General features: G+C 40.1%; 5 protein-coding genes across 5 annotated transcripts; 3 read left to right on the top strand and 2 right to left on the bottom strand.

Moving 5' to 3' along the window:
- Window positions 1-227: 227 nt before the first annotated feature.
- Window positions 228-2575, top strand: MELLADRAFT_88080 (uncharacterized protein; the record flags this gene model as incomplete). The annotated part of the gene is made up of 11 exons (XM_007411246.1): window positions 228-250; window positions 321-349; window positions 424-729; window positions 804-950; window positions 1037-1148; window positions 1231-1307; window positions 1392-1455; window positions 1529-1631; window positions 1714-2215; window positions 2278-2301; window positions 2490-2575. The coding sequence occupies 11 exons, from the start codon at window positions 228-230 to the stop codon at window positions 2573-2575; spliced, it is 1473 nt and encodes a 490-aa protein (XP_007411308.1).
- An 860-nt stretch (window positions 2576-3435) lies between these two features.
- MELLADRAFT_107668 (Cu/Zn superoxide dismutase) lies at window positions 3436-4023 on the top strand (the record flags this gene model as incomplete). The annotated part of the gene is made up of 1 exon (XM_007411247.1): window positions 3436-4023. One exon carries the CDS (start codon window positions 3436-3438, stop codon window positions 4021-4023), a length of 588 nt encoding a protein of 195 aa, XP_007411309.1.
- Window positions 4024-5626: 1603 nt separating this feature from the next.
- Window positions 5627-9107, bottom strand: MELLADRAFT_88081 (uncharacterized protein; the record flags this gene model as incomplete). The annotated part of the gene is made up of 13 exons (XM_007411286.1): window positions 5627-6017; window positions 6153-6331; window positions 6414-6590; window positions 6722-6913; window positions 7005-7170; window positions 7260-7473; window positions 7560-7638; window positions 7763-8032; window positions 8144-8389; window positions 8576-8590; window positions 8685-8798; window positions 8881-8978; window positions 9068-9107. The coding sequence occupies 13 exons, from the start codon at window positions 9105-9107 to the stop codon at window positions 5627-5629; spliced, it is 2181 nt and encodes a 726-aa protein (XP_007411348.1).
- Window positions 9108-10556: 1449 nt separating this feature from the next.
- Window positions 10557-11335, top strand: MELLADRAFT_88082 (uncharacterized protein; the record flags this gene model as incomplete). Its single annotated transcript, XM_007411248.1, has 3 exons — window positions 10557-10671; window positions 10758-10830; window positions 10921-11335. 3 exons carry the CDS (start codon window positions 10557-10559, stop codon window positions 11333-11335), a joined length of 603 nt encoding a protein of 200 aa, XP_007411310.1.
- A 1589-nt stretch (window positions 11336-12924) lies between these two features.
- On the bottom strand, window positions 12925-14342 carry MELLADRAFT_107671 (uncharacterized protein; the record flags this gene model as incomplete). Its single annotated transcript, XM_007411285.1, has 6 exons — window positions 12925-13076; window positions 13220-13429; window positions 13506-13730; window positions 13787-13879; window positions 13972-14019; window positions 14111-14342. 6 exons carry the CDS (start codon window positions 14340-14342, stop codon window positions 12925-12927), a joined length of 960 nt encoding a protein of 319 aa, XP_007411347.1.
- Window positions 14343-14885: the final 543 nt, after the last annotated feature.

The following is a 14885-nucleotide window of genomic DNA, read 5'->3' on the forward strand; positions in this document are numbered from 1 at the left end:
AGTAAACAGGATCAACCAAAAAGACATTTTGTCGTGTCAGTGTGGTGTGCACTGTGGTCCTGTCGCCGGCATGGGAACCCCGTGTCAGAAAGCCCGGCTCGGTGCGGCCGTTGTCAACAGGGCCAACACGCACACTTGTAACTTGTGGAGCTGATGTATCATGTGATGGATGACCTTATCCGAATTCCTTCACGTCACTTCCTCTTTACCTTCAATATTCCTTCCTGATGACTAGTCCGACAACTGCCAGGTAAGCTTTTCCCATTTACTCATCACCATCTCGCTTACAACAACTTACAAGAAATGTTTCTCACCTTCAGCCTGATCGGTGTGGCTATTTCTATCTGCGGTCGGTTTGTCTTTGTCTTTTACGCGATCCATGGTTTTCCCAGCTCTCAGCTAATGGTTTTTCCTTTGTTTTAGGAAATGTGGGGATTTCGATCGCCCTCAATCTTCAAAAGCTAGCTCATCAGAGGCTTCAAACATCATCAAATCAGAACAATTCATCTCCATTACCTGCAAAACCAGCAAGAGAATTCGATGAAGCCGCAGATGCCAGCGAACAGACTCCTCTTGTATCCTCCGATAACCCAGCTTCCCCCAGATACGCATCGCAGGCGAACAGTTCGAACTTGGATTCTTCCTCCAAATTATCTTACTTGCGCTCACCAATCTGGTGGCTCGGAATCCTCTTGATGACAGGTGGTGAACTGTGCAACTTCTTGTCATGTAAGCATCCCAGGTCTTGATGTCATGTTCGACTTCCTGATAGTTATTGACCCTGTCTCTGAGTGTTTTATCAGATGGATTTGCACCGGCTTCGCTTGTAGCTCCTCTAGGGACAGTGGCCCTGATCAGTAATTGTGCGGTAGCACCCCTTTTACTTGGCGAACAGTTTTACAAGTCCGATATCTTTGGTGTCGTACTTGCAATCCTTGGTACAATTACCAGTAGGCTTTTTTCTCACTGTTTAGTCATCTGCCTTCAAAAGCGTGTTCATCCCGAGTTGACCGTCCGCATTGGATTATCTCTGTAGTTGTTCTGAGCACCCCGCGTAGTACACAGGCTTTTTCTCCCGCGCAACTCCAGGAAGCATTATCTCAAGTGACTTTCATAGTATATGTTTCCCTGTGTCTAGTCGCAGTTGTGTGAGTAGGTCTATTTGAGCGATATCTCATTTAATCTCGGTATCAGCTGACCTGACTAGGAAAACCCTGCATCTCAATGTAGGGCTCTGGCTATCCTGTCCAGTTCGCGTTACGCAGAGCGTTTCATCGTGATTGACGTTGGATTGTGTGCAATTCTAGGTGCGTCCTGCTCTTTTCACATACGTTCAGAGTATCGTAATGCAATTCTGGGCAAAAGTTGATTTGCCCTTGCCTGTTCCTCAGGTGGCTTCACCGTTCTCTCCACAAAGGCATTGAGTTCGTTACTCAATCAGATGTTCATCGCATGGTGATTAGATATTCTTAAAAGGTAGACGTGGCTTCAAAGTTGACTTTACATATTCTTGATCATACAACTGTAGCTTCAATTATCCGGTATCTTGGTTAGTAACGGCCGTTCTTGTTGTCACCGCTGTGACTCAAGTAATCTTCTTGAATCGAGCTCTCCAACGATTTGACTCAAAGGTGATTCAACTTCCTTTATTTATCCCCTTGTTCCAAAGCTAGAGGCGCACTGAAGGTTGGCCGTATTTTCTGCATTGAACAGCATGTCGTACCTGTTCAATTTGTGCTTTTTACAATCATCGCCATCGTCGGATCTGCGATCCTCTATCAAGATTTTAAGAACGTGACCTCGGCCCAAGCTTTGAACTTTTTCTTTGGTTGCCTCTTCATTTTTACAGGAGTATATATTCTTACTTGGAACAACGATGAAAGCGACAAGGACAACGCTGAGAGCACCACAACGCAACCCTTACGAGAGAGTTCGACTGCTTATATTCGCAGTCGTGCGCCACTCAGCTCAGTCGCCGAAGAGGACCTTATCGCACTTGACAACAACCTTCCAGAACGATCTGATCACCCCGTTATCCAATCGCTTTTCATCCCGACTCAGCGGCTTTCATCAGTCCCGGTACCGGAGCTACGCCGACGCCGCTCTCAGCCCATCCTTGTTCCTAGAGCCTTTGGCGGTCCCGGTTACTTCCTCATTGCAGCTACCACTGCTTCCATCAAACCACGAGCAAAGAGCTGGATCAGCAAGAGTGCTGGTCATGCTGATTCAATGTCTCGATTTGATCATCAGGCTTGACTGAAAAATGTCGGAACTTAGACTTTGAACAGTTTTGTATACATTGTAACATCCATTGACCTTTCGTTTAACTCGCGCATTCACTGATCTGTGTTTATTCGTGTATCAAATTGACTATTTTTGCTCTAATTCTTGGTGAAATTCAAAAATAATAGCTTCAATAACGCCGATTTTGTATTGTACTGATATAATTTTTATGATCATATCGCTTTCATGGATTCTTTGTTTTGCAGACATGTTGATCTCTTCAATTCTCACTCGATTGTACATTTTTCTTTATTGTTCCCGTACTCTTGTTCCTGATCTTTTTGAAACCTAGGCATATGCATACATTCAATTATTATTTGACCTTTTGGTTTGTCTTTTGGGGAGATTGTATTTATTTACATTCAACTAAGTAAGACACCTGTTATATTTCTGGTTACATGCGGAAACTCTGAGATCACCATGGTATCAGATAAAGGCTTGAGTGAATCTAGAGATCTGAGTGGAATGTTTCTCGTCCGACAAGAAGATGTGTTTCAACTTTGGGTCCTACTGATCCAGATCCCATATATACCGAGGTAGAAGACAGCTGCAGCTGAGAACACTGAAAGCGAGTTGGGTTGTCAAGTTCGCAGTCCTTCGCAGTCACTTCTAATCAGCTTTGTCAGGGTCTTTGAAGTCATCCCTGATCCTCACTCCAAAACCCTTCTTGTGCTTAAGAATTAAATCGAGCAGGAACTCGTCAGAATCCTTCACTCAAGGACGGATATACTCTTCTTCCCCCCACGACCCCACGCAGAAAGCCGCAGAAGATGTGGCAAAGTCGATTGCTCAATTCGTGCTGGGAAAGGCTTGAAGGCTTGGAGCTCCCTTTGAAATTATTAAACGCCACTTATCCAGATTGTTGAGAAGGGATATCAAGCAAAAAACACGCAACGTTCATGAGGCATTTTGGCTGGATTTTGAAATTTATTCATCACAACATTTAAAAGACGTGAAGCTCTCTTTCAAAGAACTGTACATTCCCCATTCTTTACAATCCTTCAGAACAACACTTGATTTTATTATATCCGAGATTTTCTACACTTTGCTAGCATTACATCAACTCCTTTTACACAACATACTTAACTATACTTCTTATTCAACTCAAGAGTCTCGTTTTCTTTATTCAAATCTTCTTACCAAACTTCAACTATGATCTGCTACAGCTTTGTTTCATTTCTCTTCATTCTGGCTTCTTTCGATCTTACGCAGGCCGACATGAGATTATCAAGACGAAGTGGCGTACAACAAGGAAGTGCTGATGCTTGTACACCTCGAAACATGTACTGTCAAAGGGAGGCGATAGCATATGTGGATGGAGAATTCGGCGTGAAAGGATATGTTAAATTTATAGCACCTTATAAAAGTGATGAAGTTAAAGTGATCTTGAGTATCACCGGCTTAGATAAATATTCTGGAACAACTGGACCTTTCCCATATCATGTACACGTTAATCCGATCCAAGGAAAGAATTGTGAAACAGCATTAGGTCATTTAAATCCATACAAATTACCCGAAATAGTAGCTTGTGATCCAGTAGATGTTAACACATGTGAAGTCGGAGATCTTTCGGGGAAACATGGAAAACTTACTGCAGCAAGACCTTACAGATCTTATATAGATTCACAACTTAAATTTACACCCGAAGAAATCAGTTTTGTTGGTAGAAGTGTTGTGATCCATGACGCTAATAAGAAAAGGATTGCTTGTGGTACTATTGTGTTTCATTCAACTAACTAGTTCAAGCACATCGTTGGTGAGTTTTGCCCCCGGTTCTTTTCCTTTAACATTCATCTTTGTTTTTTGCTTATCTGATCATTATCTCGACTTACAATTCCCAATCTTCAACCGTGCAGTCACGGTCGTCGATAATATTAAAGCCTTCAGGCCTTTGGGATGGATCTTTTCTAATCAATTCATTCATCCAGCCAATCTGACAAAAAAAGCTCAAAGGACATCTCCGCATTTCTGTTTCTTTGGAAATTCAGCGATTTTTCTTACATTCTTTTGTTTTTCTTTGTTCCGAAATGATACTTTCCAATTTGCATTAAATTCAATTCTAAACACTTTCATTTCTAAAGAAAAACTTTTTGTAGTGAAGAATCATGTTAAACAACAAATTCTATTGTTTCCTCATCTTGACAGGATCTTGAGAAATATACAACATTGATTTTCATCATTTACATCAAACAAATAGGCAATACTTGTGAACCATGATTCACATCTAATAGCTTTCTTTCATTCTTTTTGAGACGTACTTTATACGCATGCTGGATCTCTGAAAGGTATCGAAGTCTTCTGGTCATGACCCTACCATGAATTCATGCAAACAGATGGACTCCTATGGACTCTCCTCTGAAAATCTACTACAAGTCTTACCATTAGTAGCAAGTAAAGTGCCCAATCCTTTAAAGTTGACCAGTAATCGAGCGCGCTCCTGCTTTTTTGATTACAATCCTTCTCATTCAACTCAAGAGTCTCTTTTCTTTCATTTTATCTGTACAACTTCAAGTCAAAATCACATCTCCTTATAAAAATTCAACTATGATCTTCTACACATTCATCTCCTTTGTATCCATTCTCGCTTCTTTGGATCTTGCGGGAGCCAACATGAGATTGTCAAAACGACACGGCATACAACGCCGTAGTGTCACTGCTTGCGGATATCCAAATCGCTGTTGAAGATAGGCGATCGCATACGTTGATGGAAAATTTGGTTAAAGGATCCATTAAATTCATTCCAACTTATAGCAGTAATGGAGTTCCGGAGGTCTACAATACCAAAGGCCTAGACAAATACTCTGGATAATCTGGAGATTTTCTTTATTATATACACGTTAATCCGATCAAAGAAAAGAATTGTCAATTTGCATTAGGTCACTTAAATCCATTTCAAGTACCAGAGACACACGTTTGAAACTGTGATCCAAAACATCATAAAACATGTAAAGTTGAAGATCTTTCTGATAAACATGGTAAACTCACTCCAAGCAAACATATACATACTGCAAAGCATCAGCTACTAGTACATGGTCAAATAGCTTCAAGACTCAAGAGCTCTAGACAGCTTTGGAAAGATGATCATCCATTACATTCAACTTCAAATCAATCCTTTTCTTACCTCCTATATCCCATCTGAAAAGCTACAAGTTATACCTTTTTGAACACAACAAACTTGTTTCCTTCTATTCATTTCTCTCAATTAAACCTATATTCTTTTCATTTGATGATTTTTTTTACCATTGTTTTTTTCCATATCAAAAAGGTGTCTGTTACATCTACCAAAATAAAAAGAAACTAAGAAAAACTTGAAGAACAGGGACAAGAATCATTTAAATTTAAATCATATTAATCCATCAAACAAATCCACATTTCCTCCTTGTGTATTTCCTCCCATACCCATACCCATACCCATACCCATCGAATTGATCCCATTCCCACTGTTATTACTATTAACACCACCACCGCCTACTTGATTAACACTTGTAGGATTATCAAACAAACCAAAGAGATCATCTAATGGATTACTAGCACTCGTTGAACTGATCGGATTTAATTTCTTAGGATCTGAATTTGGACTATTGATCATCAATTGACCAAGTCCATCTACTACCGCTGGCATTGTTCCTGCTGTTACTTCTTCATCGTCATCACCGAAATCTAATAAATTCTCAGCATGTTGACCTTGTACTACTGTTGCAATTGCTCTCTCCCTGGATAAATCTTCTTCTCGTCTGTTGAGTTTGAGGGAAAGTGTATCGGGTTGAAAAACACCAAGCAGGCACATCATCCACCGTCAGTCATTGTACTCCATAAGAAAATGCCAAAAAAGAAAAGATTCAAAGATTCTGATTGAAATCAACACTGACTCGGTGGCCTTCCGCTGGACTTCATCTGCTCCTAATCGACCACGTCCAATAAATGTCTCAGCAGGTTTATGATATACACTAACGAGTGTTGAGATCTCATCAATTAATTCTTCTAAAAGTGCAGGTGATACTGAAGTTGTATGAAGTGAGATCGTAGGTCTAGCCTTCAATACTACACGCTAATCAAAGGCCCAAAAAACATATCAGCAAATTAAAACCAATGATCTTGTGAATTGATATAAGACTTCTTTCAATACGAACCTTTGTGGCTTCAGGATCGGTGGATAATAGTCTCCAATAAATATATGCACGATCTCGTAGATCAGGACTATCACAATCTTTAGTCGCAAGTGAAAGTACCCTCTGCACAAGTGATTGAGCACCATCAGGTTTTTTCAAAAACAGTTTTACAATCGCTGTGAGGGTTTGTAGTTGAACCTTTTTCGTTTGAGAAAAATGAGAGACATTCAATAGAGTGATCAGTTATATTGTGATACAAGATTCAGATACCGAATAAATGAACCACATTGATTCTTCAAGCATGAACAACAACCAAAAGATACACTTACCGCAAAGGGATCCTCAGAAAAGGTATCTAAGAACGTGGCTAAGATCTCATCCGCATTATCAATCTTTTCAGCATAATCTCCCAATATCCAAATTAATGAGGCCTTGCTTTCCGGTTCATCAAGTTCGTCTAGATTCGAGCAAAGCGTAGGTATGATGCCTTCGTACCTCGAAGGATATTTTCGAAAGATATCCTGCGTTTCGTTAAATATGAAGAAAGGATAACACCGAAGTGATTTAAGTCAAAATATCTAAAGAGAGGAGAATGTGAAAAGACACACGAACCTTAATCACAATGATAGCCTCTTGCACAACGTATGTGACTCGAGTAGAAATCAAATCAAGTAATACATTCACACATCGCTCAGCAGCTTCATCAATCTTGATTGCACATTGTCCAATAGCTCTAACGGCTTTCCTGACAAACTCGACATCGACCTCAGAGGCATACCTAAAAACAAAACAATCAGCATTCAAGTTCAAGATGTTCTAAACTGCGAATATAAAGTATTGAGAAATGAAATGTCGATTGAACCCAACTCTTTCAGTTCACTTAAAAGTGTATCAACTGTTTTCTCTGTTACAAGTTTAACCATGATATCTAGTTTTTCAACTTTCACATACGCAGGATCGTTATACTTGCAAAAAAACACTCTCATTTCATTTTGTAAGACGTCAGGCCTACGTTGAAGAATCAAATTGATATTTCGTAATGCTACCCATTGTACTTCAGGTGCTGACGATACTAGTGTCACTGTATATAAAATTTAATGACATCAGAAGTCGTGTTTGAAATGTGCGATGAAAAGATAACCCAGATCTCTATAGTCAATTACTGACCTAAAGGTGGTGCCATTTTTCGCATGATCTGTTTTACAAACTCTTCCCGTCTAACATCCCTAACATGGATCATGATGACCTGGCATGTCAAGCGATTCACGAGCATGTAGGTTAGTATTTTTCAAAAAAGGTCGTACCTGGATATTATGACATCAAAGGATCTCCCAGTAAAACCTTTTGAGCCTAAGAACAAAACCACAAACCTTGATAGCTGCTAAGACTACACTAGCATTAGCGTGTTGAAATTGGGGTATAACCCTTTCACAAATCTGTTCAGCATCCTTTTGATCAACCGATCGATACCTTGCTATTGCACCTAAGAGAGCGATCCGACCCCATTCTGTACATTCTCCCAAGGCAACCAATAGTTTTTGAATGACGGGTTGATCCAAAATGAACACTGTATCTGATGGATCTGTGGTAATAGCACATTCATGAATCTCTGTCAAAGCTGTCACCGCATTTGCTACTACCTGACGATTGTGATCGAGAGCGGGAATCGGATATGATGATAGGATGAGAGATTGCGCAACAAGTTTGTTAAAAAATAAGAATGCAACAGACAAAGAAAGCCTTCAACTGACCATCGGATTACTATCAGCCACCATGTCTTTTAATTGATCCACAAATCCATTCTCCAAGGCGAGAGTAGGTTTGAGGTCATAAAGCTTAGCTACCCCAATAGCAGCCGTCTTTCGTACATACGGATTATCATCTTGTAGACATTTTCGTAACGGATCGCAGACGTAATCCAAGATTTTATCAGCTCTAAGACATCCCATTGTACGAATTGCAAGAGCTCGAATGAGTGGATTTGAATCTTCTGTGTCCTGAATACATTTTTGATCGAGCAAGATTGGAGAAGATCAGAATCTGCTCGATTCTAAATAGCTTCTTTCGATCGGGATATTCGGGCGCACCTTTACAAATGTGTTCTATTATGAGTTTGAGCAACCAGGAAGATTCCGTCAATTCAAGTTCATAATCTCAAGTGATCTGAAGAAAAGTATACTTACAACTGCCAGAATAACCTTTAAGCGATAGTCCAGAATTGTTCATGTATATCAAGATCGGTAAATTTGTTTTGGTGAAATGTGATCGGAAAAATCAAAGAGCTTCACTCACAAGATCGGGATGAGATTTAGCATAATTCATCAAGTATAAATAAACCAATTTCTTTTGTTCTAGATCATCACTTTGCATATTCTTCAATACGTCCGGAAATAATCCACTGACATCCTAAAAATCGCAAACAAAGATTGAATGAAGTGTTTTTTTTTCTGTTTATCAGCGTATAAGGCAAAAGGAAGAAGAAGCTTACCTTTCCGACTGTCATATTTGCGATCACTCTCTTGATTGCATCTTTCCTTTGATCGGCATATTGTGAATTGAGTCCGGCTCTTAATTCGTAATTTTCACCTAAAATTGCGTGAAAGAGATGAAAGGATGAGTAAAGCTTCGTTTTGTCGATTGCTTGTCTGAATAAATCGAGGTGCTTTGAGTGGTACCTTTCTTTGAAGCGGTAAAGAATCGTGGTTTGGATGCCATATGACGAAGAAAGCAATCTAAGATTGAGCTTGGTTTGAGCTGGTTTGAGTTGGAGTCTTAGGTATCAAATGATGCAGCGTTCAGCTTCGTTGGAATTGTACTAGATTGATCCCAATGAGTCCGATGGTCTTGATGGATGCTGATCGATGGTTGATGGTCGATGATCGATGGTGTTGTGGTGAAGAAGTTGAATTGGATTCTGACATTGTGACTGTGACGCAATGGACTTCGATTACCCGGGTCATATCCGATCCGTGCTACCTATCCGAGTCTGTTCTCAAAACAACCTCGACAATGGACACGCAACGTGTTCTTGCAGTCAGGCTGCAGCCGGCAGCAAATGGATCAAATGTGAGATCAAGTGGTTGCTCTGGTTTATTCATCTACTTGATTTCTATACCAAGTATGTTCCATCTATGCAACATCCAAAGTCAAATATCTGTAAGGAAGTAGGAACTTTTATGCCCAAAAGCAAACTAACATGCCAAAAATTGAATTATATATCAATTTTTACAACTTTGACTAGACATCAAGACGCAAGGCTTAGAAATTCGAAGAGGTGTGCAAAGATCGAACAAAAGAGGGTGACTTATTTTTGAATTTTTTTCTACATACATATTCCTGTTGAACGATGATTAGTGAGATGGACTACATTTTTCCATATCAGAAGTGAAAGTCAATCTTCTTTGTAAGATAACAAGAATCTACCGCTATCTACCGCCCCCGGGCAATCTCATTATCTTTCACATATCTGGCGTGATACTCAAGCGGAAACACATCGATCTTTGTCTTCATATAGGATCTTGATGTAGGGTGGTTGTTTTGAGAATATACATGCAGGACATCGTTCCTTAAGAGGAGAAGATATTTCACATATGTTCTGTTTCAAGCTCTGAATTTGAGTTTTGGATTTTCTTTTTGCAATACCCAGTAGACGTCCGACTTCTGTCTTGACAAATTTTATCATCAATTCAAGAAGACGATGAAGGAGAAGGATGATAGAGCAAGAGAAAGCAAAGTCCCAGTGTAACCTTGACCGTGACCTCATATCTCTAACTGAGGAAATACATTTACCATGAAACTTTCGGTGTAACAGAAGCCCATGGCAAATGCACTTTCACATGCATGTTAGAGAGAGAAGTGGACGGTTTTAGCGTCTAACAACAAATGTCGTGCGAAGTGGACGGATGTTCGGAAAAACAGACAAACGAATCAATCAATAGATGATTCATCCTGAAAGCGCGTTTCATATTTTTCCTTCTGAGCTTTAGCATGTGTTGACGAAACTGATCTCATCATCTGAGTTTGGGACGAAGCGACCGAAAGCTCTGCCTATAAAGGCTCATCGTCAGTCCAGCGCTGAACCCATTGATTTGTACCACATTCCTTACAAAAACACGATCCATTCTTTTGTGACCTTTGACGTTCGTTAACACAATCTCAGTACCGATGTCGATCACCAACTTCATTCTATGCGCCCTTCTTTTATGGAGCCCTTTGGTGCTCGTTGATGCCAAGCCAGCGAGTTCCATGCTGGCGAAGAGAGGCATATTCCATGTCACTTGTTAGTATCAGTCTGATCAAAGTTTCTCACCATCAAACTTCTTACTTACTTACGCTTAATGTATTCCTCATCTTTTACTTTCCAAGTATGTGTTAAACAGGACGCTGCTCAAGCTTGTAAGGACGGTTGGAGTGGATGTTGTACTCAATGTTGTAAACAGTGAGTCCCATTTCATCATCCGGGCCATCTACATCCATATCCGGATCCTTAGCAATAATCCTTATAACTGAAACTTTCTACCATTTATAGCGTGGTAGCGGATGATATGCCCGGAACTGCGAATCGAGAGGATTGGAACGATGCTTGTGAATGTCACGTGGCAATTGATTCTCCTCCAGCCCCAGTCTCAACACCCCCAGTGATCATACCACCTCCAGCGATCATCACTCCAACGCCGCCAGCACCACCACCGGCTTCGAACGGATCATCTTCAGGCTGGGCTTATAGCGTGGCAAATGTCACACTAACAGCCGTTCCGGTCGCTTATTCAGGTGCACCTCCACCAGGAACCACAACATACTACGTTCACAATCCAGTAGCTGGAATGGCAAATCAAGCTTATTTTGTTACTGGACTAAATCCTGGTGGTCCACTTAGTCTCACTTATGGTCCCCCACCACCAGATACCATTATTTACTACGTTCCTAATCCCACACATTCTTGATTTCCCCACACTCTTTCTATCCTTCATTACCAATTCAAGTTGAAGTGTCATGAGAAACCGGTTTCTAAGTTGTGAATCCTTTTTGGATCCTTTTTCTTATTCTTGCGTTCCAAGATTTATCCTAAAAAACATTTGTGGAAAGATTAAACTTTGGAGACAGTATTGTATTTTAGCTTTCCCTTGATCATTATTTGAGCCAGAATACAAAGTGGAAAGGTCTTTATTTACACTATGGTTCATGAAACTCATTTGCTTCAATCATTCTTGATTTATATCATGAATTCCAAAATAAATTTGTTGGACCAGAAGATGATGGTAAGAAAATTAGAAATGCATCTAATGATTGGTAATCGATCAACGTCGATAAGTATATGAGAAGGTGTGATCAAGTAGATGTAAAAAGTGAGAGTGGTAGCTAAAAGTTGCTGAACAGATGTGTTGATAAGAATCAATGAAGGCCAACACCGCTTCGTTATGGATGAAAAATCGAAAAGTTTCAAACGCCCGGGTTTTGAACGCAGTGAAACGTCTCTTGTTGAAAGCGATTGATTTTCATAGATTCCAGTGCCAAATATCAAAGAACCACCTCAGCTCCATAAACACATATAGCCGATGCGAATCTGTTCATACTTAATAGAAATTTAAGCGTTTCTCGTACTAGCAGCTAAATTTGAATGATGTATCGAGCAAGTAACCTCATAAATGGCCTCGTGAGATCAGATGAGTATAGCTCAACTATTCTCCTTCCCAACCTTGACATCTTCATCCTTTAATGTTATGCAAGCAACTCGACTGGGTCCCCTCATACATCAGCAGGTTCTCGTAAGCTATCCTATTGTGAGATTGGGTATCGGAACAGGTGTGTTGAGATAGACTCGGAAGCATACCAGGGCAAAATCAGGTAAGGTGGCTGCAGTGCATCTGGTGAGACTGAGAAGATTGATTGAATCTCAACAATCTGAATTTTAAAAACTATGTTGAAAGACGAAAGAAAGCTTTCTTCATGGTGCAATGAAAACTGAATAATCAACACGTATAGAACATGATGATCAAGACATATCACATCACAAAGATGATTGAGTATATCCAAACACTTCCCAGTGCCACTGTGTGAATGACTAAAGCAAAATGCTGATGTATTTGGATGACTAAAGAAAGCGATTTTTCTGATCCTTCCTCTCAGTTCCTGTTGCTGGTGTCCATCACTAACCACGCTAATACCGCCGCCGCATTATATCACCAATTTCAATGAATGGTGTAGGTTGCCTAGTTTTGCTGCTTTGCGGGTGAAAATTGCCCTACTACTGCACTTCATGTTTTTAGAGGCTATGTGAGTTTAGAAAGATGTGCCTCAAATGCTCTTGAAGGCATTTCTGTCATGAAATAAACCCGCGATGGCTATAGCGTAGTAAAAGAGAGAAATAAAAAATGCGACTTTTTCCAATTCCTGTGCTAAATTAAATGCATATTAAGGATGGGGATCTTGGAGTGGTATATGATGAAAAAAAGAAAACAAACACATCAAGATAAAACACCAGACCCTATTTTTTAGCTGTAGAGGCCTTATGGCTCTATGAGGTGCCCGAGTGCTATACAGTGCGCATGCAGATACCACCATCTGGATTAGGTTTTTCCATAACTATGGCATTGGTACTACTTGGGAAATATGGTGAGGCTCCGCTGCCGTCTTTTGCTGTCGCGGTTGAGGGGGGCGCGGTGGTGGTAGTGTCCCAAACCAATCCTGAGCAATTTGATGACCGTAAAGGGCATTTTGTTGCTTGCGGTACGCTTTCCTTTCTGCGCGTTCTGTGATAGTATCTAAAAATGGGTTTTAAATATATGTCGACACTTCTTGTTTATCATGAAGATATAATTGAGACTTACTTTTGTATTTGACTTTTAATGCTTTGGCATATCTCTTTATGACGGTCTGGATCAATTGGATCCGACTGGGTTTTACTGATGTTTTCACTTTGCCCAATGTCTGCTTGGAATTCTTTGCTGATTGGAGCAATGTATCCTTTAATGGCGTTTGTTTAACTTTCACACGTCGTATGAGTTTTGAAAAAGATTCGGCAATTTTCTTACTCCAATCTAAGGAGAATTTGTCAAACCAAAATATGTAGATGAATGTATGTTTCTCAATCTGCGTATTCAAATCAGAACTCACTTTTGAATTGCGCAATCCAACTCAAGAATCTATTTGATTTCAGTTTTCCAAATCTGTCTGAATCTTCTGGAGGTATCTGATTTTCCGGTAATTTGCTTTTGTCTGTAGATGATGGAAGAGAAAGACCTTCTTTGCCAATGCCAGAAGCATCGTCCATCTGTGGGAGATCTTTAGATTCCAAAGTATCAGGACTAAAGTTCTTGAGATTTGGAGAAGAAGCTGGGTCTGAAGATGGATTGTGATGTCAAGATTGATTTGAACCATTATATCACAAAGCTTACCTAAGATTTTCTTGGTTCTCAAAGCATCTTCCGCAGATTTGATAGAATCCAGATTTACGGCGTCTTCAACGCCAAGGTCTCTGAATGAATGTTCTTTAGGTTTGTAGAAGAATATTTGATAGGGTCTGGAAATGAATTGTGATATCAAGACTGATTTAAACCATTGAGTAGATTATAAAGCTCACCTCTTGGGGAAACCAAAACACGTTCAGTAGACTTGACAGTATCCAAACCTAAAACATTGGATCAGATCAGTCACTGAGATAACCTTGTGAAGGAGATACATTGAGCAGGAAGAGTTCAAAATCGATAGTAACACTAGACCTTTGGTTGCATCCTTGATCCCAACAGCATGATTCTTACTCGACACTTCAGCCAAAGAAGATACCACATTGAAAGATGGTGAAGGAAGCGGTAAGGCCATCACCAACACCTGTCCACATAAGATTATAGCCAGGAACAACGAAGTCGAGAGCTTGAAGTTGAAAAGGTTCCTCTTTCTGGACTCATCTAAAAAAGATGTGGGGTTCCTCGTAGCTTCTAATTTGAGTGTCATGTTTTTTTGTATAAGTTGATTGTGGGGTGGAGACTTTTTTTTGAAATCTATATCTCCTCGGACAGAAAGCAATTACTGGATGAATTTCTCCGAACTATTGAAAATTATATAAGCAGTAACTTCGAAATTTTTGTTTTTGACCCAAAGGAGTATTCTTGCTATTGACGATATCTAGTCAAGTTGATGAAAGATCATGTCAGCGTTGTATGATTTCTTCCTGATATGTCGTAATTTCACGTCACCTCAAAATGAAAGTGCCCGATTGATGAAGAGATTGTGATTTTGAGGTTTTTGTATTAGGTGGTGAAGCTGAGAAAGAATGGACAAATCAAAAGGTTCGACTGTACATTGAGGATGAGTCTTGAATCTTGATCACACCAAAAACTAATCGTTTGGTAAGAGAGGTGTATAGTTCGAAGATGATTGTGTGATGGATGTCCGAAAGAAGAGCTGCTCGACAAGAGAACTCTGCACAACGCATAATGAGACGTCTCATCAATCTTCAAACTTGACCACGCTGGTCTCATACGTTATCATCCTCAA

This window comes from Melampsora larici-populina, assembly GCF_000204055.1.
Source record: "Melampsora larici-populina 98AG31 unplaced genomic scaffold MELLAscaffold_24, whole genome shotgun sequence".
In the NCBI taxonomy this organism is placed as follows: Eukaryota; Fungi; Basidiomycota; class Pucciniomycetes; order Pucciniales; family Melampsoraceae; genus Melampsora; species Melampsora laricis-populina.